This window comes from Mobula birostris, chromosome 4, assembly GCF_030028105.1.
Source record: "Mobula birostris isolate sMobBir1 chromosome 4, sMobBir1.hap1, whole genome shotgun sequence".
In the NCBI taxonomy this organism is placed as follows: Eukaryota; Metazoa; Chordata; class Chondrichthyes; order Myliobatiformes; family Myliobatidae; genus Mobula; species Mobula birostris.
Genome location: NC_092373.1, coordinates 27176086 through 27202276, shown reverse-complemented (window position 1 = coordinate 27202276; position 26191 = coordinate 27176086). Strand labels below are relative to the sequence as shown.

General features: G+C 40.3%; 1 protein-coding gene across 1 annotated transcript in view; it reads left to right on the top strand.

Moving 5' to 3' along the window:
* Positions 1-26191, top strand: part of atp1b3a (ATPase Na+/K+ transporting subunit beta 3a) — a 46728-nt gene that overhangs the window by 1557 nt on the left and 18980 nt on the right. The window contains exon 2 of the mRNA XM_072255045.1: positions 20217-20345. Coding sequence (XP_072111146.1) covers positions 20217-20345 — 129 coding nt within the window. The remainder of the gene's footprint in view (positions 1-20216; positions 20346-26191) is intronic.

The window sequence follows — 26191 nt, the reverse complement described above, 5'->3', positions numbered from 1 at the left end:
TGCAAAGGGAAACATTTATATGCTACTTGTATTAAATCGTTTAAATAACTTAACAATTACAGATGTTGGGCAACATCTATGGAAGTTGTAACTGTATAGATTATTTCCTGTACGTCATTATATACCATCAATTTTTATTTTTACTTGAGATGTAGAAACTATAACTTTGACCATGGTATGTTTATGTCTCCATTTTGGAAATCTTGCCCAAGGATCATTGGATATTTTCTTTAAGTGTTAAGGATAATTCTATCCATTAGTTTTAAAATGCATATATGGACAGTTTAAAACTGTCATATATGGAAACTCGTCTTGTATAACAATCAATTTGCAGAAAAGAAAGCAGGTCTTATCTATTTCTCCTCCTTATGTTGTATTGTTTAGTAGTTATCCTTGAAACTACCACAGCAAACCAGAGCAGGGCGCCATCCAGAAACATGAAGCCAAACACTTTTAACTGTTTGAAAGTAAATATTTCTTTTCCCTTGCACATTGTAATAAGTATTTGTATGTTCTTTATTTTTATCTGGACTGTGATGCACCTGTTGAAATATACAAAGGAGTGCGTTTTCTAGACAAACTGCAGTAACATTGATATTAGCGGTCACTCCTTTTTTGAATTTGACTCTTGACTGAATTTTGGGTGCGTGTGCCTCTTATCACATTGAGCTGATCTTCTCACACCTCATAGTGGCTGCTTCCTCATTTCTGAGTAGACAGTGGAAGTAGCAATGTGACTACTGGATCTATTGATCTTAAGTAATATTCTCTGAGCAGCACCTTGTCTGAAGGAGAAGTGGAGAGTAGGAAACGTGAGAGATTGGTCTATAGAGTTAAACTGTGCACAGGCAAATGTACCAATGAGAAGAAATCTGACCACTTCAACAGCTAAATAATTAGCATACCAGTGTTTGCAGTGATTGGGGATTAATAAATAAAATGGTGATACTGCCTTCTAATTTAATCTGTTCACGTATTTACTATTTTTCTCTTGGATGGTATTTCGATTTGAAATGGAAGCCAATATTGACATTGGATAATAAATAGCCATTATCAGTACTAGCATTACCTGGGTAATACATGTCTAAGAACCTAAATAGGAGCAAATGCAAGACATTCAACTCCTTGAGTTAGCTCTCGGATTCTGTAAGATCATTGCCAATTTAATCATGGACTCTATCTACTTTCCTACCTGCTCCCCATAACCAATCATAGAGCTGGTCATCCTGTCTCAGTTTCTGTATTAAATCTAACACTCGGGTTGTAAAAAGATTTTTAATTCTCAGGATGTGGGCAAAATTAGTGTTTATCACTTGTGTCCAGTTGCTCTTGAAACGATGGCGGTGGGTTGACTTCTTGAGCGACTGGAGACCTTGCGGTTGATGGTGCTCCAGTGAAAAACCCATTACTATTGTAACCCTGACTTGCTGTTGTCTTGATTAAATGCTGTTTTAAACAATGCATGTGGAAATGTATTTCCAGGGATGTGCAAAATAGCCAGATGGATACAGATGAGGAAGGCCATTTGGCACATCCTGGCTCATCCAAACAGAAAGACTGCATAATTATATCCATTGCAACTCAACTTCCAAATATTTGTGACTCCAGGGTTTACCAACACCACCCTAGGTAGGAGTCAATTCCATGTGTTCAATCTTTGTGTGATGAAAAACATCCTGATATCAGTCTGAAATCTTTGTTTTACAATTTAAACTTATTCCCGTAGTCCTACTATTAGTTTGTTCTGAAATGGTACTCCTGGTTTATATTTTCTATGTCACTTTTTTAATTTTTATAGCTCTTCTAAGGTCATCCCTCAGTTATCATTTTTCAAGGTCGAAAGTTCCCTTGAGTCTTTCTGCTTAACTCATTCCTGTCTCTTGATTTTGCTCTGCTCAGCATAACTTGTCTTGTATTTTGGTTTCCAGAGTTCAGAGGGGCCTTAAACGGTAGCTTGAGTTAATTTAATGATACTGCTATCATTTGTACTTCCTCAGTACTGGGGACTGAATAGCTATCTGTATCATTGCTTATCAAGGCATGAATACAATTCTGAGATTTGTAAATGCTTGTAATACATTGTGAATTAACTATTATCTACAGGACCCACCTCCTGCACTAATTTCCATTAAACTGTTGACCACTCAGATTTCTCTACAAGCACCATTTAACTCCTATTGTCAACAGATCCCTCTTCTCACTCCCTCCTTCAATAAGTCACCTCGACCCTTCCAGTCAAAGGAGACATATTGAGCCTCTCTTTCCTGGCCCCAAGTTTACACTCCTCTTTCCAGTAACTCCCATGCTTCAGTCCTTATAATCGTGTTTAGTTCGGTGAACAGCAAGATCTCTGGATGGTGTGTGACATGGAGAGAATATTGTAGATGAGCTTCTTACCCAGTTCTTCAACACATTGATCAATATGATAGAGGGTGCAGATTTGGGAGTTGCTTTTAAAGAAACCTTGGCAGATCGTTACTATGGAGATTTATGGAATGCTCCTTAAATGGAAAAATGGTAATAATGTTAATTATGGAATTCTAACCAGGGCTTACCCTGGTGAAAGTCCATGGAGATGTGTATATGTGTGTATCAGAAGCAAGAATATTAGGCTGGCTGGTGGTTTAGTGGCATCAACACTGGACTTTGAGGCAAATGGTCTCGAGTTCAAATCCAATGGCTCCTTGCACACTTTCCATCTGAGTCAAGCTAGCAACTTGGTCTCGGTTTTTAAAAAGAAAAGTCAAATGCTACGGAAATGGCAAAAATGCTGCCCGACGCACCACAAGACATGAAAAGGAATAACACAACAGAAGCAAAAACAGGCTATTCAGCCCTTCAAGACTGCTCTGCAATTCAGGGATATTACAACTGATTTGAGTGGAACCCCAATTCTACATTCATAACTATCTCTGCTACTAGCACACTTTGCTGACTTTTGTATTGCTGATGATGAAACTGTTAAGGAGTCACCTTCCCAAGCATGCCCTTGCCAGGAAATGTAACCACAAGTAGTTAGTCTCGTTAAGCCTTGGGTCAATGACTAACTATTAAAACCCTGGGCTGGATGGCATATGCCCCAGGTTACTATGGGAACCAATAGAAGATATTGCTGTGCTTTTGACGATGTTCTTTGTGTTCTCAGTGGGCACAGGAATAGTATCAGAAGATTGGAGGGTGGTAAATGTTATTCCTTTGTTCAACTGAGGGAGTAGGGATAATCCTGGGAATTAAAGACCAGTGAGTCTTGTTTCAGTGGTGGGCAAAACTATTGGAGAGGATTCTTAGAGACAGGAATTACGAGCTTTTGGAGAAGGATAATCAACTTGGCTTATATGTGAGCTGAACTGAACTGAATTCTTCAAGGAAGTGACAAAATAACTTTGATGAAAGTAGAGCAGTGGATGTGTAGTATATAGGGATTTTATTAAGGTGCTTGATAAGGTTCCACATGGTTGAACTCATTCAGTAAGTCAGGAGACAAGTTAAACTGTGTGGATTCAGAATTGGCTTCCCACTGTAGGTAGAGGACGATGGTTAATGGAACATATTCTGCCTGTAGGTCAGTGACCAGTGGTATTCTGCAGGATCTGTTCTGGGAACCCTGCACTTAGTGATTTTTATAAGTAACTTGGATGAAGAAGTGAAGGGGTGGGTTAGTGTGTTTGCAGAGGACACAGAGGTTGGTGGTGTTGTGGATCATGAATAAGGTTGTTGTAGGTTAAGTGGGATATTGATAGGATGCAGATCATTGATAGGTAGCAGACGGAGTCTCCTCTGGAAAACTATGAAGTGATAGGTCAGAGTTGGAGGTAGAATACAGGGTTAATGGCAGAATTCTTTGCGATGTGGAGGAACAGGGACCTTGGGGTTCACGTCCACAGATGCCTCAAAGTTGAATGGGTGAATAAAAAGGCATGTGTTGTATTGGCCTTTATTAGGGGATTGAGTTCAAGAGCTGCAATGTATTGTAGCTCTAAAACTCCGGTTAGACCACACTTGGACTGTTGTGTTCAGTTCGTTTCTGGTTGGCTCATTAAGGGAAGGATGTGGAAGCTTTAGAGAGGATGCAGAGGAGATCTACCAGGATGGTGCCTGGATTAGAGAGCATTTCTTACGAGGATAGGTTGAGCAGATGGAGTTGAGGGGTGACTTGATAGAGGTGTACAAAATGGTGAGAGGCATAGATAGTGGACAGCTTTTCCGAGGTTGGAACTGGCTAATAAAAGGGGGCATACTTTTAAATGTGTTTGAAGGAAAGTATGGGGAGATGTTGGAGGTACATTTTTTTACAGTGGTAGGTGCATGGAACATCTTGCCAGGGCCGGTGGTAGAGGCAGAATGATCAGGGATATTTTAGAGACTCTTAGATACGCACATGGATGAAAGAAAAATGGAGAGTTATGTGGCAAGGAAGTGTTAAATTGATCACGAGTCATCTTTTGTGATAGACCCATAAGCTATAGGAGCAGAATTAGGCCATTCAGTCCATTGAGTCTGCTCTGCCGTTCAATCCCGGCTTCTTCCAGAAACCCTTGCCAATTAAAAATCGATCAATCTTTGCCTTAAATATGCCCAATGACTTGGACTCCATATCTCTCTGTGACAACAAATTCCACAGATTCACCACCCTCTGGCTGAAGAAATTCCTCCTCATCTTAGTTTTAAAAGGGTCATCCCTCGGTTCTGAAAGCAGTGTCCTCAGATCCCAGACCTTTCCTGTAATGGAAACACCCCGTCCACTTCCATTCTGTCCAGGCATTCCTGAACCAGGTGGGTTTCAATGAGATGCCCCTCTGAGAAGGTAAGAAAAGGGGTGGATAGGTAAAAGGATGAAGCCGGTTCAAATGGGATAATGAGCTGGGGCTCTACAAATGGTGATACAGACACTCACTCAATATCACAGATGGATGGATATATTGGAATCACAAATATAGTCTCATTATCCCATATCAGTATACATTAAATTTAAACATAATATTGAAAAGAGAATTTTATTATACAAAAAAATCTAAACCCACTACCAGGAAAAAAGAACAACTGTTTGGTTTAAAAAAAAAAGAAAAGGAAAAAATCCTTATCATATAATAAAACATATTGTTAGCCAACATCTGTGTTTAATAGCAAATCAAAGATTTTGAAAATAATTCAAAAAGGGTCCCCACAATGTTAAAAAATCTTGTCTAGGTTCAGAAATTGAACAGCGAATCTTCTCTAAATTTAAGCGAGACATAACATCATTTAACCAATGAGTATGAGTAGGCAGAGTGGCATCCTTCCACTTAAACAACAAGGCCCCCTGGCTATAAGAGACATAAAGGCCAAAATTTGCAAATCATGTGACTCCAAAATAATGTCATTTCCTCCAACAATACCAAATAAGGCAGTCAAAGGATTAGGTTTAAAATTTACTTTAAAAAGCACGAAAAAGTTTGGAATACTTTCCTCCAATATTTTTCAAGTCTCGGACAAGTCCAAAACATATGAATTAGTGAAGCTTCTCCATTGTTACATCTATCATAATAGGGAGATATATCCAAATAAAAACAAGAGCTTGTTTTTAGTCATGTGGGCCCTATGAACCAGTTTAAATTGTAGAAGGGAATGATGGGCACATAACGATGAGGTATTAGCCAATTTAAAAATTTCATTCCAAGTATCCTCAGAAATTGGAATCTGTAAATCTTGTTCCCAGAGATTTTTAATTTTGTCTAAAGGAATATTTCTCGTTCCCAATAACATACCATAAATATTAGATATAGATCCATTATGGAAGGGTTTCAAATTAAAAATTGTATCAAGTAAATTCTTATCTGGACTTTTAGGAAATGTATGTACTTGAGAAAGCAAAAAGTCTCTAATTTGTAAATATCAAAAAAAGTGGGTTTTGGGTAGGCTATACTTAGTTGATAATTGTTCAAATGAAGAGAGAAAATTTCTATCATTTCTCTTCTCGGATCCTCAATTCCTTCATCTTTAAGTAATCTAACTGATAATTTTGTAGTTAAACACACCTTGAGGATTTGGACGCAAACAACAGGAATTCTGCAGATGCTGGAAATTCAAGCAACACACATCAAAGTTGCTGATGAACGCAGCAGGCCAGGCAGCATCTGTAGGAAGAGGTGCAGTCGACGTTTCAGGCCGAGACCCTTCGTCCTGATGAAGGGTCTCGGCCTGAAATGTCGACTGCACCTCTTCCTACAGATGCTGCCTGGCCTGCTGCGTTCACCAGCAATTTTGATGTGTGTTGCTTGAGGATTTGGGTACAATTTAGAAAATATTTTGGTTTATTGAGTTTTTCACTTTCAAGTCCCATTTTTCTAACTATTTTTTAAAACTTCTATGACTGATGTAGTTTCTAAAGAGTGGAATAGATTGGGTATTAAATGTTTTCAGGATTTGTTTGCTGGAAATACTGAATTTTAATTACATTCCCAGCTTGTCATCTTCGTCAAGATTAATTACTTTCACCTGCTGTAAAATAGTCGATCTTTATTCTTGTCCTAGCCCACCCTCCACTGAATCCTGAAGTCATATTTTAGTTTTAGTTTTCACCAGAATCTAATTCGTCTAATTCAGGAGCATATTAGATTCTGATTATACTAAAAAATCTAATATTTGGTCCTTCCAAAATTCTGCTACTTGCATTGAAATCCACATGGCCCCATTTACCCCTTGATCTGTGCAGCCTTGACTTTTAAAATGTTCAGCCTTTTTCAGATCCCTGCATTTTCTCCTGGTGCACCTGCTTCTGTAACCTTCTCCAGTCCTAAAGCTCTGGCCTCCTGTGCATCACTCGATTTCTTCACCCCATCATAGGTGGTTGTCACAGAGAATGAGACTACACAGAACAGACTCCACAGCCCATTGCATTCGCACCAACTCATCGTCACTGTTCACACTCATCACTTTCATCCTCGTTAATTCTCCTGCTTGAGGCATTTTCTGTCACTCTCCTCCACATCTTTATCAAGTGAGAGGGAATCTGACTACTAAGGGTAAATACACAAAATCAGAGAACTTGCAAACTCCACAAATTCAAGTCTCTGGAGCTACGAGGTGGCAGCAGTAAGGTGATATTATGGTGTTCGTTCTGTTTTTAGGTATTTGGGTCTCCTTCCAGGCCTTCTTTAAAAACCCCTCTTCAACCTATCTGGTTACCTGCTCTAATATATTCTTTCTTGGTTCAGCGGTTTGGTTAAAGTTAATAATTAAGTAAATAATTTTCTTTCAAATGAGTAAATAGATGAATAAAATTGTGTGCCACGGTAGTCACTTTGAAGCTACAAGCCCAAAAATGTAAGCTAAACACGTTAAAGGCATGTATCGTGAATGAGGGAGGGGAAAATCACACGGGTGGAACATTTTGGTCTCAAATTATCTCATCAAGTTACCCTTTCTGTTCTCAACTTCTGACCATTGTGGAGTCAACCTGTCACACACTATGAAAATCGTGAGCAATTTAAAGAGCTCTAATTAGCAGCTTCAGCCACTGCAGTCCAGTGAAGTTATTCAAGTTGCTGATGCCAATGAATTAGATTGTGCAATGCATAGCTGGCAGCACAACACTATTAATTACAGTTGGGGCATCAGAGTTCAAGAAGTTTGTACGTTCTTCCCGTGAGCACAATGATTTTTTCCAGATTTCAGATTTCCTCCTACCAGGCATACCAGATAGTAGGTTAATTGGCCATTGTAAATTGTCTTGCAATTTTGCTGGGGAGAAATCGATGGTTTGCTGGGTAGTGTGTTTTATTGGACCGGAAGGACCTGTTCTGCACTGTTTCAATGAATCAATCAATAAATCAATAAATATTCTCATCCAGAACTTCTCCTGTTTTAGATCAACAAGTGTAAATAATTCATTGCAATTTACTGCAAACAGTCCATGGGCAAGAGATGTAAAATTTCAAAAAATTTTTGTTCGGTTTTTGCTAATAGTTATAACAAATCATTTTTGAAACCAGTGTGTACAAAATGTTCCACTCAATCATTATTTCTGACAGTAATCACTTTGTATGGAGGTGTTTGCAAGGAAACTGTCAATTTTTGGAAGATTAATTCACATAAAATTACACATTCCTCCCATTGGTGGCACTGCAGTGCATCAAGTTTATATCTGAACCTGTGTTAGAGAAATCTCAATGCTCCAAATATTCTTTATTTCTTTGCATCTTTAATTAATAAAAGCTTCACTTATCAATCATAAAATTGAAGCAATTATTTAAAATAGAGTACCTATAACCAAAATGAAGTACCTTGTTTCACCTTCAGACCCTACTTGTTTTGATTTTGTGTACAACGTCACAAGGTCGGTATAGATGAATTAAATACACCTTTTTCTAAAATTACTCTTGCAAGTGTTTGCCTTGTCAATTGCAGCTCAGTTGGTGGCATTCTCACCTCCAAATAGCTCCAAGATTATATCAAAAATGCTTGAGCTGCCACTCTAATTCAGCCCTGAGATTGCTGCAGTGTTACAAGTGAATTTTATAGAAGGGTTGTAAAAGTTAAGAACCGTCTGCTTTTTCATCTGTAAAAGTAACTATTGCAGTACATTCTAGAACGACAAACAGTAATTGATGTGCTTCTGACCAGTATCTACTCATCAATCATATACTGTATTAAAACAAAAGCCAGAACTGTGCGCAAACTAGTTGTCATGTTTCCTGCATCAGAACAGTCTCTGTGCTTCAATAAATACATAATTAGTTCTAAAACATTTCAGGATGGGAGGTGCAAAATAGATTTTATTTTAGAGCTTAAAACCTGAAATTCTTGGTTGCAATCTATTTTCTGAATAAAGTTGTATCCAAAAGACATTATAATCCACACACATAAAATAATATGAAATCGGTGTTCATTATATTTAAGTATGTGATTTTTTTGTGCCTCTGATGGTTGCATTTTTGCTTTTGATTTAGGCTTGAGCACAGCAACCTAGGCATGAACTGAATGCTACACTACCCGAGATTTCTATTATGGTTGAGATGTTAAAACTAAGCTTCTGCTGATACCTTTGCGTAGATAAACAAGATCCCTCAGAACTACTTCAAAGAAGGCAAAGGAAAAATTTCCTGATATGGAGGCCAATATTTATCTCAATTAGCAGTTAATACAAGTTATATTGAATGCAAATTGTTTGATATTATTACAATGTCATTTTGGGAACTTACTGTATCTAAATTGGCTCCTATATTGAAGATGTGGCTGTAAAAGTATTAATTGACTGTAAGATGTTTTAAGAGCTCCTGAGCTTATCAAAATATAGATGAATTCTATCTTTATTATCTAAGATGAATTCTGTCTTTATTACCTAATATTTTGACAGAAAAAGATTTCAAAGGTAATTTTGTGCTGTTTTTATTTTCTTGCAAATGGTAATTTTTTTGCATTTTTAATGATGTATATAATATTTTCCTTTTTGCATGAAATATTGATACCCTCCTCAAATTTGTTGGAGGACTTCAGGAACATCTAACTAATAATTCTCTAAGGATTGCCAGTCCTATGCAAGAAACCTTTGGGGAGGGGGAGGTGGCTTTGTTTTGGTACCATTTAATATTTTATGACAAATGAGTACTTCCATGGCAGATAAATCATCAACAACTTTGGATCTTTTTAGAAGACCCAATTATCCCTTCACATCACCAACCATAAGCTCTAAATCCAGTAAACAAGCATACCTAAAATTAAACTTGCTGATCTTCAGTGCTACAGTATGTCTAAGGTGTGCCAAGCACCCATTGAATAATGTAATGCAATATTTGTTATTGTGTAAGAGTTTTAAGTGCCGTTATGACTGTAAAGTTGACCATATACACATCATTGTAGGTATACATAACATGATTGGTATGCATTTTGACAGAATAACTCCAGATAGGGAGAACTAAAGGATAAATATATACTGACCAGAGAAATAATTTGCTTTCAGTCTTTAACTGTTATTTACCTCTTTCACTGAATAATGCTATCTCTGATGTAAATGCAGTAAGGTATATTTTTCATCCATATATAAGTTGAAACTGCATAATGCAATGGCAGGGATGGGGATGGCAAGGGAGAGGGCAAAGAACACCAAGAATTTATTCTCACATTTTAGATTGCAGAACTATAATTATTTTTCATCTGCCCATGAGAGAGTAATTCTCCTTATGTGGATATGATGCGGATTCCTTGAGGAGATAAAGCAGTATTACACTACAGAAACAGTCAGTTTGGTTATAGAGATCTGCATGTCCATCAGCCTGTTGCTGTTTGTACCACCATGACAAAGTGGAAGAAGTGGTTTATAGAATTTATAGAACATAGAACAGTGCAACATTGGACTGACCATTTGGCACACAATGTTCTGATCTTGATACCAATTTAAATAAATGTTCCCCCCCCCCCCCAACCCGGTGTACATCCATATCCTTCATTATCTTCCTTTCTACTCTGGGGGAGAGAGATTCTGACTGTATAGAGGCCTATCTCTGCCTCTCCTAATATATAAAAACTGCTGGCTGGATACCCCTCAGTCTCCAGTGCTCTAGGAGAACAACCCAACCTTGTTCAACCTTTCCATAATACCATAAGACATAGGAGCAAAATTAGGCCATTTGGCTCCGCCATTTCATCATGGCTGATCCATTTATCCTCTCAGCTCCATTCTCCTGTCTTCGTTCCCTATCCCTTTATGCCCTGACCAATCAAGAATCTATCAACCTCTGCCTTAAATATGCATACGGACTTGCCTGCAGCAATGAATTCCACAGATTCATCACTCTCTGGCTAAAGAAGTTCCTCCTCATCTCTGTTCTAAAAGGATGTCCCTCTATTCTGATGTTGTGTCCTCTGGTTTTAGACTCTCCCACCACAGAAAACATCCTCTCTACATCCACCTTCATTCTTCTAAATTCCAGTGAATACAGGCCCAGAGCCATCAAACACTTGTCCTATCACAAGCCATTCAAACCTGAAATCATTTTCATGAACCTCTGAACCTTGTCCACATCTTTCCTAGGATAAAGGACCCAAAACTGCTCACAATACTCCACGTGAACCTCACCAGTGGATTATAAAGTCTCAACATTACATGGTTGCTTTTATATTCTAGTCCTCTCGAAATGAATGCTAACATCACATTTGCCTTCCTCACCATAGACTAACCTTTGGGGAATCCTGCACAAAGGCTCCCAAGTCCCTTTGCACCTGTATTTTCTTTCCATTTAGAAAATAGTCAACCCTTTCATTTCTTCTACCAAAGTGCGTGACCATACGCTTCCTGACATTGTATTCCATCTGCCACTTCTTTGCCCATTCTCCTAAACTGACTAAGTCAAAGCCATCAATTCCATCACCCAAATCATTTACATATAGCATGAAAAGAATTGGTCCCAACACAGACTCCTGTGGAACACCATTTGACGCCGGCAGCTAGCCAGGAAAAAGCCACCTTATTCCCACTCTTTGCCTCCTGCCAGTCGGGCACTGAATTATCCATGGTAGAATCTTCCCTGTGATACCATGGGCTCGTAGCTTGTTAAGCAGCTTCTTATATGGTGCTTTGTCAAAGGCCTTTTAAAAATCCAAATACACAAAATCAACTGATTCTCCTTTGTCTCTCCTGCATGTTATTTCTTAAAAGAATTCCAATAGATTTGTCAGGAAACCATGGTGACTACAGCCTATTTTATCATGTCTCCAAGAACACTGAAGCCATATCCTTAACGATCGATTCCAATATCTTTCCAACTGCTGAGGACAGACTAACTGGCCTATGGTTTCCTTTCTTCTGCCTCTCTCTCTTGAAGAATGGAGTGACATTTGGAATTCTCCTATCTTCCAGAATCTAGTGATTTTTGAAAGATCATATTAATGCCTCCAGAATCTTCAGCCACCTCTTTCAGAACAGTGGTGTGTACACCATTTGGTCCAGGTGACTTATCTACCTTCAGACCTTTCAGTTTCCTAAGAACCTTCTCCCTAGTAGTGGTAGCTTCACACACTTCATAACAGCTGGAACTTCCACCTTACTGTTAGTGTCTTCCACAGTGAAGACTGATGCAAAATACTTATTCAGAATCAGGTTTATTATCACCAGCATGTGACGTGAAATTTGTTAACTTAGCAGCAGCAATTCAATGCAATACATAATCTAGCAGAGAGAAAAAAATAAACAAGTAAATCAATTATGTATGTTGAATAGATAATTAAAAATATGTTAAAGCAAATACTGTATATTTAAAAAAAGTGAGGTAGTGTCCAAAGCTTCAGTCCATTTAGGAATCGGATTGCAGAGGGGAAGAAGCTGTTCCTGAATCGCTGAGTATGTGCCTTCAGGCTTCTGTATCTCCTACCTGATGGTAACTGTGCGAAAAGGCATGCCCTGGGTGCTGGAGGTCCTTCATAATGGACGCTGCCTTTCTGAGACACAGCTCCCTAAAGATGTCCTGGGTACTTTGTAGGCTAGTGCCCAAGATGGAGCTGACTAGATTTACAACCTTCTACAGCTTCTTTCGGTCCTGTGCAGTAGCCCCTCCATACCAGACAGTGATGCAGCCTGTCAGAATGCTCTCCACGGTACAACTATAGAAGTTTTTGAGTGTATTTGTTGACATGCCAAATCACTTCAAACTCCTAATAAAGTATAGCTGCTGTCTTGCCTTCTTTATAACTGCATCAATATGTTGGGATCAGGTTAGATCCTCAGAGATCTTGGTACCCAGGAACTTGAAGTTGCTCACTCGCTCCACTTCTGATCTCTCTGAGGATTGGCATGTGCTCCTTTGTCTTAACCTTCCTGAAGACCACAATCAGCTCTTTCGTCTTACTGACGTTGGGTGCCAGGTTGTTGCTGCAGCACCATTCCACTAGTTGGCATATCTCACTCCTGTACACCCTCTTGTCACCACCTGAGATTCTACCAACAATGGTTGTATCGTCAGCAAATTTGTAGGTGGTAATTGAGTTATGCCTAACCACACAGTTGTGAATACAGAGAGTAGAGCAGTGGGCTAAGCACGTACCCCTGAAGTGTGCCAGTTAGTGTGTTATTTAGTTGTCCCCCATTACTACCTCTCCTGCATCGTTTTCCAGCAGTCCAATATCCACTCTCGCCTCTCTCTTGCACTTTATGCATCTGAAGAAACATTTGGTATTTCCTTGATATTATAGGCTAGCTTTCTTTTGTATTCCATGTTTACCATCTTAATGACCTTTTTTTAGTCGCCTATTTGAAAGTTTCCCAGTCCTCTAACTTCCCAATAATTTTTGCTCTATCATATGTCCTCTTTTTGGCTTTTATGTTGGTTTTGATTTCTCTTGTTAGCCAAGGTTGTGTCATCTTGCCTTTAGAATACTTCTTCCTGTTTGGGACGTATATATATCCTGTGCCTACCAAGTTGCTTCCAGAATTCCAGCCATTGCTGATCTGCCATCATTCCTGCCAGTGTTCTTTTCCAGTCAATTCTGGCCGAATCCTCTCACATGCCTCTAATTCCCTTTACTCCACTGTAACACTGATATATTTGACTTTAGCTTCTCCTTCTCAAAATTTAGGGTGGATTTGATCATAGTATGATCACTTACCCCTAAGGGTTCTTTTACCTTAAGCTCTCTAGTCAATTCCATTTCTTTGCATAACACCCAATCCAGAATAGCTGATCCCCGAGTGGGCTGAACAATGAGCTGCTCTAAAAAGCCATCTCAAAGTCACTCTGAAAATTCACCCTCTTGGAATCCAGCACCAACATGATTTTCTGAATCCACCCACGTATTGAAATCCCCCATGATAATAGTAACATTTCCCTATCACTTGTTGTAATTTATGGACCGTATCCTTACTACTGGTTGGGGGTCTGTTTTTAACTCCAATCAGGGTCTTTTTACCCTTGCAGTTCCTTAGTTCTATTCACAATGATTCAACACCTTCTGACCCTGTGTCACCTCTTTCTAACGATTTGATTTCATTTTTTACCAACAGAGCCTCTCTGCCTTCCTGTCCTTTCCATATAATGTGTATCCTTGGACATTAACCTCTCAGCTATAATCTTCTTTCAGCCATGGTTTAGTAATTCCTACAACATCAATTTCATCTACCTTATTCTGTATACTGCGCGAATTCAAATATAACATCTTTAGTTCTGTATTCACCCTTTTCAATTTCGTTGCAGCTCATCCTGTGTACTGCAATTTTGGCCGATCATCAGCCTCTCTTTGCTAAGAGTTTCACAACACATTGCCTCTGTTTGTAAACCAATTACCTCATCTTCAGCACTATCACTCTGGTTTCCATTCCCCCTACCAATTTAGTTTAAACCCACCTGAACAACTCTAGCCATTATGCCCGCAAGGATATTGGACCCCCTCGGGTACAGGTGGAACCCGTCCCTTTTGTTCAGATCATACCCTCCCCAGAAGAGATCCCAGTGATGCATAAATCTGAACCCCTGCCCCCTGCGCCAGTTCCTCAGCCATGCATTCACCTGCCAAGTCATTCAGTTCTTACCCTCACTGGCATAGGCAGCAATGCGGAAATTACTACCCTGGAGGTCCTGTTTCTCAGCCTTCTACCTAGTTCCCTAAAATCTCTCTTCCAGACCTCCTCACCTTATCTACCTATGTCACTGGTGCCAATATGTACCAAGAGTTCTGGTTGCTCACCCTCGCCCTTGAGAATGCCATGGACCCGATCCAAGACATCCCTGATCCTGACACCAGGGAGGCAACATACCATCCGGATATCTCTATTGAACCTCATCTCTGTTCCTCTGATTAAGGAATCTCCTATCAACACTGCACTCCTCTTCACCTCTCTGCACTTCTTAGCTGCAGCAGCTGACAGTGCCAGAGACCCGGTTATTGTGACTCCTCCCGGTAGGTCGTCTCCCTCAACAGTATCTAAAGTTGTGTACTTATTATTGAGGGGTATGGGCACAGGAGTACTCTGCATTGGCTGTGCATTTCCCCTCCTTCTCCTGAAAGTCACCCAGTTACCTGTCTCCTGCAACCTCGGGGTGACTACCTCCCTCTGGCTCCTGTCTATCACCTCTTCATTCTCCCATATGAGTCGAAGGTCATCGAGCTGCAGCTCCAGCTCCTTAATACATTCTCTCAGGAGCTGCAATTTGGTGCTCCTGGTACAGATCTGTTTATCCCACGTCCCGCACAGAGTACAAAACCCTACCCCAGAGCCATTCTCACTATATTATGTAATGTACTAATAAATGAGTAATGTACAAATAAGAACAGAGGGAGAAACTTACAAGACAATATACCTCACCCAAGCCTGATCTTGTCTTTGCCTGATAAAGACTGGCACACTCAAAAGAATAGCTGCTCAAATAATGGCCGCTCTGCTTGCACTTGAATTGTTCTTGTTGGCCTTTTCTAATGAATCCCTCTTGCTGATTGGTCACTCGTCAACTCAGAAACTGCGGCGAAACTCTCAGTTTGAAATCTCAGTTGCTCTTTTGACAGAGCTCTGACGTGAATTGTCCAACTTTTAGCTCCTGCGCTTTAATCCAAGTAGCATCCTGGTAATACACACAAAATTCTGGAGGAACTCAGCAGGCCAGGCAGCAAATATGGAAGAGAGAAACATTCAAAGTTTCGCACCAAGAGCTTTCATCAGGACTGAAGAGCCTGGACCTGAAATGTTGACTCTTTACTTTTTTTGTTTCCATAGATGCTGCCTGACCTGCTAAAGTTCCTCCAGGTGTGTGTGCCCGTGACTGTCTTGGATTTCCAGCATCTGCACATTTTCCCTTGTTTGTAACACCCTGGTAGACCACTTGCACACCCTCTGACAGTCTTCACATCCTTCCTATAATGGGGCAACCAGAACTGTGCACAATACCTGAAGTGTGGTCTGGTTGAAGTTTTGTAAAGCAACAGCATGACTTCCTTATTCTTATACTCAACACCCCGACCAATGAAGCATGCAATATACCTTCTTTGTTACCTTAACCATTTGCGTTGCCACTTCAGTAAATTATGCATCTGGATCCCAAAATTCATCTGTACCTCAGTGCTATTAGGGATCTACCATTAACTGCGTACTTTCTCCTTTCGTTTGATCTTGCAAAGTGCAACACCTCACTCTTGGGTTAAACTCCACTTTCTTCCTGCATCTTCACCAATCTACAGTTTCATCCAAATTGTTGATATACTGTGTTTCACAAACAATAGAGATCCCAGCACCGAACATTAAGGAACACGATTGGTCATGGATCTCCCCATCAGCCACAATTCAACCTTCCCTCCTGACTCTCTGTCTTCTATAGGAAAGCCAGTTCTGAATCCAAACTTGCAAATCACCCTGGATTCCATTCATCTTCATCTTCTGGATCCACCTACCACAAGGCACTACTTCCTCTTTAATTTCAGAATGTCATAACACATTAGTACACCAGACACACTATCCTCCAAATCCTTCTCCTTGGTAAATATTAACATTTAATAATTATTTAGAGCAAGTAGTTGAAGCACTAACTTCAAGCAAAAATGTCCTCCTTTATGCTTAAATGGATCTACAATCTCCTTTGTTCTCCTCTCATTCATAATATAAAATGCCTTGAGATTCTCCTTGATCCTGCTTGCCAAGGACACTTCATGGCCCTTTTTGGCCTTCCTAATTGTGAACATTTTCCTGTTATCTTTGTATCCCACAAGAGCCCAGAGTGAGTTTAGCTTTCTAATCCTTTTGTATGCTTCCTTTTACTTCCTAAGTAAATTTAGGCACTCTCAGGTCACTCAAGTTTTCCTTGCCTTACCATCCTTGTCCTTACTCCTTACTGATGACCCTGAACTCTGTTTAGCTGGTCTTTAAAGAGCTCCCACATGTCAGACGTGGACTTGTCCAACAGCAGTTGCTCCCAATCAAGCTCCTGTCTTGTCTTGTCATAATTCGCCCTCCTCAAATTTAGTATCTTCCTGCAATATCCAATTTTATCCTTGCTAATAGTTATATCAAAACATAATTCATAGTTCACTGTCAGGGCGATCAGGTCTGTCACCTGGCCTGGCTCAGTTCCCAAAAGCAGGTCCAGCATGTTTGCTACTCTAGTTGGACTCTCTACAGAATGCATCTGAGAGGGATTCTTGAAACCATAAAGAAATCCTGCACCATTAAGCCTTTTGAATTAAGGAAGTTCCAATCAATAATGGGGAAGTTAAAAGATCCCACTATGACTACCCTATTGTCTCTGCACTTTTCCATAATCTGTCTAGATACCTGTTGCTCCATGCCTTGGTTTTTATCCAGTAGTGGGGGTGCGGTGGGAGGGGCCTGCAGCATAATCCCACCAATGTAGTTGCACTTTTCTTATTTCAGAGCTCCAGCCAAACTGTTTGTTATTGTCACACATACTGAGGTACAGTGAAAAGCTTGTCGTGCATACTATTCAAATGGACTAACTCGTTACACATGAAGTAGTACAAGGTAAACAACAGTGGAATGCAGAATAGATTGCTACAGCTACAGAGAAACTGCAGTGGGTGGAAACAAACAGGAGAAAATCTGCAGATCCTGGAAATCAAGGTAACACAAAGTGCTGGAGGAACTCAGCAGGCCAGGCAGCATCTATGGAAAAGAGTAAACAATCAGCATTTCAGGCTGACACCCTTCAACAGTCCTGATGAAGGGTCTCAGCCCAAAACATCAATTGTTTACTCTTTTCCATAGATGCTGCCTGGCCTGCTGAGTTCTTCCAGCAGTTTGTGTGAGCATGTAAACAATAAGTTGCAAGATCATAATGAGGGTCACTGTATTGTTCCATTCAATAGTCTTATAACATCTGGGTAGAAGCATCCCTTGAGCTTAGTGGTGTGGGCTTGCAGGCTTTTGTATCTTCTACTGTTGGGAGAGGGGGAGAAGAGAGAATGTCCAGCTGGGGTGGATGGGGTCTTTAATGATATCATCCGCTTAACTGAGGCAGCAAGAAATGTAGATGAGTTCATGGAGGGGAGGCTGATTACCATAATGGGCTAAGCTGTGTGCCAACTCACTGTAGTTTAAGTTAAGGCAGAGCAGTTGCTGTGATTCATTTGGATAGGATGCTTTCTATGATGCAGCAATAAAAATCAGTGATGGTCAAAGTGGACATGCCAGATTTCTTTATCTTCCTGAGGAAGGAGTGGCATTGGTGAGCTTTCTTGGCTGTGGCATCTACTTGGTTGGAGCAGCGCAGGCCATTGGTGATGTTCAATCTTAGGAATTTGAAGCTCTCAACCCTCTCGACCTCAGCACCATTGATAAAGACAGGAGCATGTGGACTGCACCACCGTTGCCCCTCGAAGGTCAATCGCCGGCTCTTCTGTTTTGCAAACATTATGGGGAAGCATTGATGTTATGACATTGAGCACAATAAGGTGATAGAGACCTTTATAACATGGCCTCTGTGGATGAACCCTGCATTCTCACTTTTCAGTAGTGCAATCTCTGCACCTCTTCCATGCCCCTTTGTATTATGTCTAAAACAATGAAACCCAGAAACTGCTTGTCCTCTCCTACCCCTCAGGGAGCAAGGTGGCAACAACATCACAATTCCATGTAGAAAACCAATGCTCTCTCACAATGAGGATGGTCTTCCACAGAAGCATAGAAGACTTGGAAAAACACAACTTTGATCCAATTTTGATAGTGAATGGTGAAAGTACAGCCTAAGAGGCTGACTCAATGAGAAATTTAAGGTCACTACTTAGAGAGATGAAGATTTTCAACTCTGTGTTTGTTTTCAGAGGGTTGCTTCAAAACATAATACTCTGTGGCAGATTATTTACGGGCAGCACAGTAGTGTAGAGGCACATTGCAGTACTGGGGAGCCAAGTTCAATTCCCGCTGCTAGCTGTAAGAAGTTTGTACTGTTGTAACGTGATCAAAGTTACCAGAGAGACGGGAGCTTATGGATGCAGAATGTTTTATTCAACAAAATGAGACATTCTTGGAGGAAGATGCCTTCCGACCCAATATTGATATTTTTATATGCTAAAGGTCAAAGGTAACAGCAGGACAATTGCATTGTTACGATGTATCTACAATGCTTACTTTATAGTTTGCGCACACCTCCTTCTATGTACAGACACCCAAAATTAATGTTGCTCAGCGTTGGTCTGCTTTTCAATCAACTCCATTTGACACGTCCAGGAAAACTATTTGTTCAGGGTTGCATTTCAAACTCGATCTCTCCATTCCTCATTCATGTCTGAGGATTGGTTGCTGGTGAAGTTAATGTTTTCTATCTACCCTGAGAGCATGTTCTCCCCATGGTCACATGGTGCTCTGGTTTCCTCCCACAATACTAAAGATATTGGTTGGTAGGTCAATTGGCCTTTGTAAAGTGTCCCATGATTAGGCTGGTGTTAAATCAGTGGTTGCTGGGAGGCCCTTGCAATCCTGTCTGAATGAATAAATAAACAAACATAGTGTGGGCACGTGGCCAAGTGGTTAAGGCATTTGTCTAGCGATCTGAAGGTCGTTGAGTTCGAGCCCCAGCTGAGGCAGCATGTTGTGTCCTTGAGCAAGGCACTTAATCACACATTGCTCTGCGACGACACTGGTGTCAAACTGTATGGGTCCTAATGCCCTTCCCTTGGACAACATCGGTGTCGTGGAGAGGGGAGACTTGCAGCATGGGCAACTGCTGGTCTTCCATACAACCTTACCCAGGCCTGCGCCCTGGAGGGTGAAGACTTTCCAGGCGCAGATCCATGATCTCGCAAGACTAACAGATGCCTTTACTAAACAAACTTAAAAGTTGTATTTCAGGAATATCTGAAGAAGCAGAATGTACATGATTTGGTGGAATAAACAGAAGAGGTAATTAGATTTGAGGTTGTTCTGGCAAAGAATTGGTACAGAGATAGTCTCAAAAACCTTTGTTTTAATATCCATATCAAATCCTTTGAAATGATTCCTGGCACAAAGGGCTTCAGCATTTATTCAAAGTGCTTATCTGTTCTCTTCCATCATCCACTTTTCCCAGTTCACACTCCAAACGGGTGCCACAGCTGGTTTAGGCTTCTTACAGCTGTGGTGCTATGTGAAATGGCACTCTGTTATGTAGGCTGGTTGACAGGTAAGTTAGCACTAGTGAAATTTTTCAGCCACTCACAGACTGCTGCTTGTTGTATAAAATTTCCAAGTATGAGCTATAAAATGCCATCGGTGATGTTCAATAGAGGCATTTTGGAAACACAATTTAACTTTTGTTTTAATTCCTTTCATACAGCTTTGATTTTTCTCTTCTATCTGGTCTTTTACGGCTTCCTAGCTGGTCTGTTCAGCTTCACCATGTGGGTAATGCTCCAGATGCTGGATGAATACACACCCAAGTATCGTGATAGAGTTTCCAGTCCAGGTAACTCTCCCATATATTGCCTTGTTGATACTTAGATTTTTCTATTTTTAATTGAAGAACAGATATCACTTTTTTTAAAGCATCAGTTTGGTTTTGGCATTGGTATATTGTTTTATTATTCAAAATATACTAAGCTTGTCTTGCGTAGTGTTCATACTGATCAAGTTATTACTGTGCATTGAACTAGAATCAAGTGTAAGCACTACTGGGAAAGTGTCGTGCAGGTAAATGATAAAGTGCAAGATTATAATGAAGTCAATTGTAAAGTTAATAGTCCACCTCATTGTACAAGAAGTCTGTTTAAGAGTCCAATAAGTGGGATAGAAGCTGTCCTTGAACCTAGTGGTTTGTGCTTTCAGGCTTTTGATTCTTCTGCCCAATGGGACAGGGGAGAAAGAGAGAATGCTTGGGTTGGCTGGAGTCTTTGATTATGCTGGCTACTCTATTGAGGCAGTGAGAAGTGTGGGCAGAGTCCATGAAGGGGCGTCTGGTTCCCATGATGTGATGAGCTGTGTCCACAGCTCTTCAGTTCCTTATGGTCATGTGCAGAACTGTTGCAATACCAACCTTTAATGCATCCAGACAGAATGCTTTCTATGGTGCATCAAGAAAAACTGGTAAGGGTCGATGGGAATGTAGCAAATTTCTGTACCTTTCTGAGGAAGTAGAGGGATTGGTGAGCTTTCTTGGCCGTGACATCAACATGATTGGACCAAGTCAGGCTATTGCTGATGTTCACACCCTGGAACTTGACACTCTCAACCTCAGCACCATTTATGTAGACAGGAGGATGTGCACTGCCCCCTTTCTGAAGTCAATAACCAGTTCTTTTGTTCATTGACATGGAGGAAGAGGTTGTGGTCTTGACACCATATCACTAAGCTTTCTACCTCCTTCCCATACTCTGACTCACCATTATTTGAGATGCAGCCCACTACATTATGTGGACTAATAGCAGGATATTTGCATCTAATTATGGTAAAAGAACATCCTAGGATTCAAATACACAAATGGAATGGCAACTATCTTGTTATTGATTGAGTCTTGCTATTTTAAGACACTGTTGAACTGATGATCTTTCAGTACAGGTAAGGAATCAGAATGATACTATACAGAAATTGGCTCTGAGAATGCAAATGCAATGTTAGCATTCATTACAAGAGGCTTAGAAGATAAATGCAAGAATTTAATGCTGAGGCTTCATAAGGCATTGACCAGACCGTACTTGGAGTATTGTGAGCAGTTTTGGGCACCTTTGGGCATTGGACAGGTTCATGAAAATGACTCCAGGAATACAAATGATAATGTATGAGGAGCGTTTGATTGCTCTGGGCCTCTACCCGCTGGAGTTTAGAAAAATGAGGTGAGATCCTATTGAAACCTATCGAATATTGAAAGGAACACACATCAAAGTTGAAAGGCCTAGAGTGAATGTGGAGAAGATGTTTCCTATAGTAGGGGAGTCTAGGACCAGAGGGCACAGCGTCAGAGTACAAAGATGTCCCTTTAGAACAGTGATGAGGAAGAATAGCTTTAGCCAGAGGATGGTGAATCTGTAGAACTCATTGCCACATGCACCTGTGGAGGCGAAGTGATTGGGTATATTTAAATTCAGGTTGATAGATTCTTGATTAGTAAGGATGTCAAGGGTTGTGGGGAGAAGGCAAGTGAATGAGGTTGAGAATAAATCAGCCATGATGGAATGGTGGAGCAGACTCGATGGACCAAGTGGCTTGATACTGCTCCTATGTCTTATGGTTTAATGGGTTTATTGTATGAACTAAGTTGATGTATTTTCTCTGAAGCCACATTTTGAGATTCAAAGCCATTCAAAAATGACAGTTCGAATATTTATAAATGCCTCTGATACTCACAAACTTTCAACACTATTGAAGTTTAGATATTAATTAATAAAATAAATCTTTTTAACACTAGGAAATACTTAAGAAGTTTTAAAATACATTTAACTCAATTAATTGTAACAAGATATACATTAGCCATAACTTGCCTATATATACCTTGCAGCTGTTCCTCTCCGTTGAAATAAATGGAGTCCCCAAGCCTGCTCCAAATCTAAAATGAAAACAGTAAATGCTGGAAATACTTAGCAGCTCAGGCAACATCTGTGGAGAGAGAAACAGAGCTATTGTTTCAGGTTAACGACCTTTTATCCTGATTTTTCTGTTTTGCTTTCAAATTTTCTGCATCTATACTTTTGCTTTTGGACTCCTGTTCCAAATCTAAACTGGTGAGGGTTTCTCAAGCAGATTTCCGGTGCTCCCGATGTGGCCTACTATATATTGGTGAGACTCGACGCAGACTGGGAGACCGCTTTGCTGAGCACCTACGCTCTGTCTGCCAGAGAAAGCAGGATCTCCCGGTGGCCACACATTTTAATTCCACATCCCATTCCCATTCTGACATGTCTATCCACGGCCCCCTCTACTGTAAAGATGAAGCCACACTCAGGTTGGAGGAACAACACCTTATATTCCGTCTGGGTAGCCTCCAACCTGATGGCATGAACATTGTCTTCTCTAACTTCCGCTAATGCCCCATCTCCCCCTCATACCCCATCCGTTATTTATTTTTATACACACATTCTTTCTCTCACTCTCCTTTTTCTCCCTCTGACTATACCCCTTACCCATCCTCTGGGTTCCCCCCCACCTTTGTCTTTCTCCCCGGTCCTCCTGTCCAATGATCCTCTCATATCCCCTTTGCCAATCACCTGTCCAGCTCTTGGCTCCATCCCTCCCCCTCCTGTCTTCTCCTATCATTTTGGATCTCCCCCTCCCCCTCCCACTTTCAAATCTCTTACTAACTCTTCCTTCAGTTAGTCCTGACGAAGGGTCTCAGCCTGAAACGTCGGCTGTACCTCTTCCTAGAGATGCTGCCTGGCCTGCTGCGTTCACCAGCAACTTTGATGTGTGTTCCTGGTGAAACTGCAGGAATCTTCTTTCTCTATGGGTGTTCTTCAGTTAGCCTCGTCTCATGGAGAGTCTCTTGCTTTCTAATCATGTGCTTTGTTTGCTGAACATATTACCTTCCGAATATTTGATAGTTTAATTCATCTTTTTGATTGGCTTTCTCCTTTTTGTGCTCCTGCCCTCTTGCTGCAATGGTGTTAACGTTTTTTGAGATAACATTCTTTGGCCAGGTGCAAAGCCAGTGCTCATTTTGCCAAATAATGAGAGATCAATACTTGATTTTTTTAAATGGGTGTCCTCACTGTGTTGGTGATTTCATTAGCTGATTGAAACTATATATCTTAATGAAAGAGGGTGACGTAGAGATTGAATGGTCGATCTGACCATAATTAAATGGTCAATTATGAGAAGTACATTCCTGAAGAAAAGTAAGTTGCTGCATTACGGTGGAGGACATTTGCTCACCAGGTCCTTGTCATGTTTATGCTCCATACAAATCTCTTTGTAACCACCTAAAGTATAATTTTGTACCATTTTTCAGTCATGTTGTTATGCTTAAAAAGCCCTAGTTTTTTATTAATATGTTTTATATTCTATCTAAATCCCTGAACAACGAAGCTTGTCTTATTCTCTGGTGTCCATAAGCTATACTAATGTTTAGTTCTCCCCACCTCTGTTTCTAGTTTGCCCTGTAAGTGCAAACATGACATACAGTTAAAGTTTAGGATCAAGTCATACTTCAACCTACCCTGGAGCACAACCCCCAGTTCACACACAAAACAGTGGTATTCTTGTAAAACATGTTTGCATCTTACATGGCATTATATCCTATTTTAAAATATGAAGACCAAAACATACACAGTACTCCAAACTCCAAGTTTAATATAAGTTTTCTGATTCCTGTATTGAGGAATTAAAACTAGATCTCTGCTCCAATGCCTCATTTATTTTGTATCTGTTGTCCCATTAATCTTTATTAAATTTTCTAATTGCATACCTTGTTGTATTTTGTTCAGCTTTTCCATTCACTATCTTTGCAACACATTGTCTGCAAATTTTGATAACGTATTTTGACTCCTGAATCCACATTGTTTTGGCCACAGTGGTCTCAGGCCAGATCCTTGTTGACAACCACTTCCCAAGTTTTTATCTGACTGATGAGGATGTCAGTAACTCCAATTTTTAAAAGACGATGTTTCCCCATAAACAATTTGTAGTCTAGAGATAACTGCATCAATAATTAAACCTTGGAGATCAAATTGTTTTGGGATATATTGAGGTTATTAAGGACACTGTATAACTTTGAATAATTTCCTTGGAAAATAACTTGGAACAAAGGATTTTGAATTATTTCTTATTTGAAATTGCCTGGGGGGGGAGGAAATCAACTTTAAATTTGCTACATGATAATGCGTATTAGAGTTTACAATATTTTCTAATTTAAATTTTATACCTGGATGAGAATTTTACATCAGACAAATTCAGTTCAAATTGAAAAAAACTAAAAAGCACAAAAACAACTCTTTTTGTTTTCAAATTCAGCTTGGTTGATTAAAATCGATAATATTCTGAAGTTGCCCCTTTAGTTCTCAGGAATAAATATAATTGGATAACAAATCTGTCTTTTAATGGGGCAAGCAAGCTCAGAAAGAGAGCCTGTTGCTACTTCTTGGTGTTTTATCTTGTTTGCCCAGCCATAATTCAGTGCAATGCTCATTCAGGAAGGGTTTGCAAATGGCATTGTGTGGTGATTAGACAGCTGTCCGTTTGGCTACAGTATAGTACAGACTAAGTGTAATCTCTGCTTTCCACTTGGAGAACCTCTCCAAAACATGGATTTGACAAAAGGTCTGTGCTGTCTATTCTGTACACAAGCTTCATATTACTTGTATTAACTATTGAAAATATCAAAATTGCAAATGTCACTCCACTTTGAGAAGGGAGGAAGGCAGAAGAAAGGAAGTTATAGGCCAGTTAGCCTGACTTCGGTGGTTGGAAAGATGTTGGAGTCTTTTATTAAGGATAAGGTACTGGAGTACTTGGAGGCATGTGATAAAATAGACCAAAGTCATCATGGTTTTCTAAAGTGGAAATCTTACCTGACAAATCTGTTGGAATTCTTGGAGGAAAAAGCAGGAAGAGTAGACAAAATAGAGTCAGTGGATGTTTATTTGGATTTTCAGAAGGCCTTTCACAAGGTGCCACACATGAGGCTGCTTAACGAGTTAGGAGCTGTTAGTATTACAGGAAATGTACTAGCATGGACGGAGCATTGGCTGATTGGCAGGAGGGAAAGAATGAGAATAAAGGAGGCCTTTTTGGTTGGCTGACAGTGACTAGTGGTGTGCCGCAGGGGTCAGTGTTGGGACCACTTCTTTTCATGTTGTATGTCAGGGGTGCAGGAATTAATGGCTTTGTGACCAGGTGTGTAGACAATGCAGAGGTAAAGTGGAGGGGTAGACAATGTTGAGGAAGAAGGACTTGGATTTGGAGAATGGGCAAAGAAGCGGCATATGGAATACAGTGTAGGGAAGTGCATGGTCGTGCACTTTGGTAGAAGGAATAAAGGTGTGGAATATTTTCTAAATGGAGGGGAATCAGTGGTGCAGAGGGACTTGGGAGTCCTTGTGCAGGATTCTTTAAAGGTTAAATAGCAGGTTGAGTCAGTGGTAAGGAAGGCAAATGCAATGTTAACATTCATTCCGAGAGGACTAAAATACAAAAGCAGGGATGTGATGCTGAGGGTTTATAAGGCATTAGTCAGACGGCAAAATTGTGAGCAGTTTTCAGCTCCTTATCTAAAAAAAAAGATGAGCTGGCATTGGAGAGGGTCCAGAAGAGGTTCATGAGAATGATCGTAGGAATGAAAAGGTTAATCTATGAGGAGATCTTGATTGCTTGGGGCTTTACTTGTTG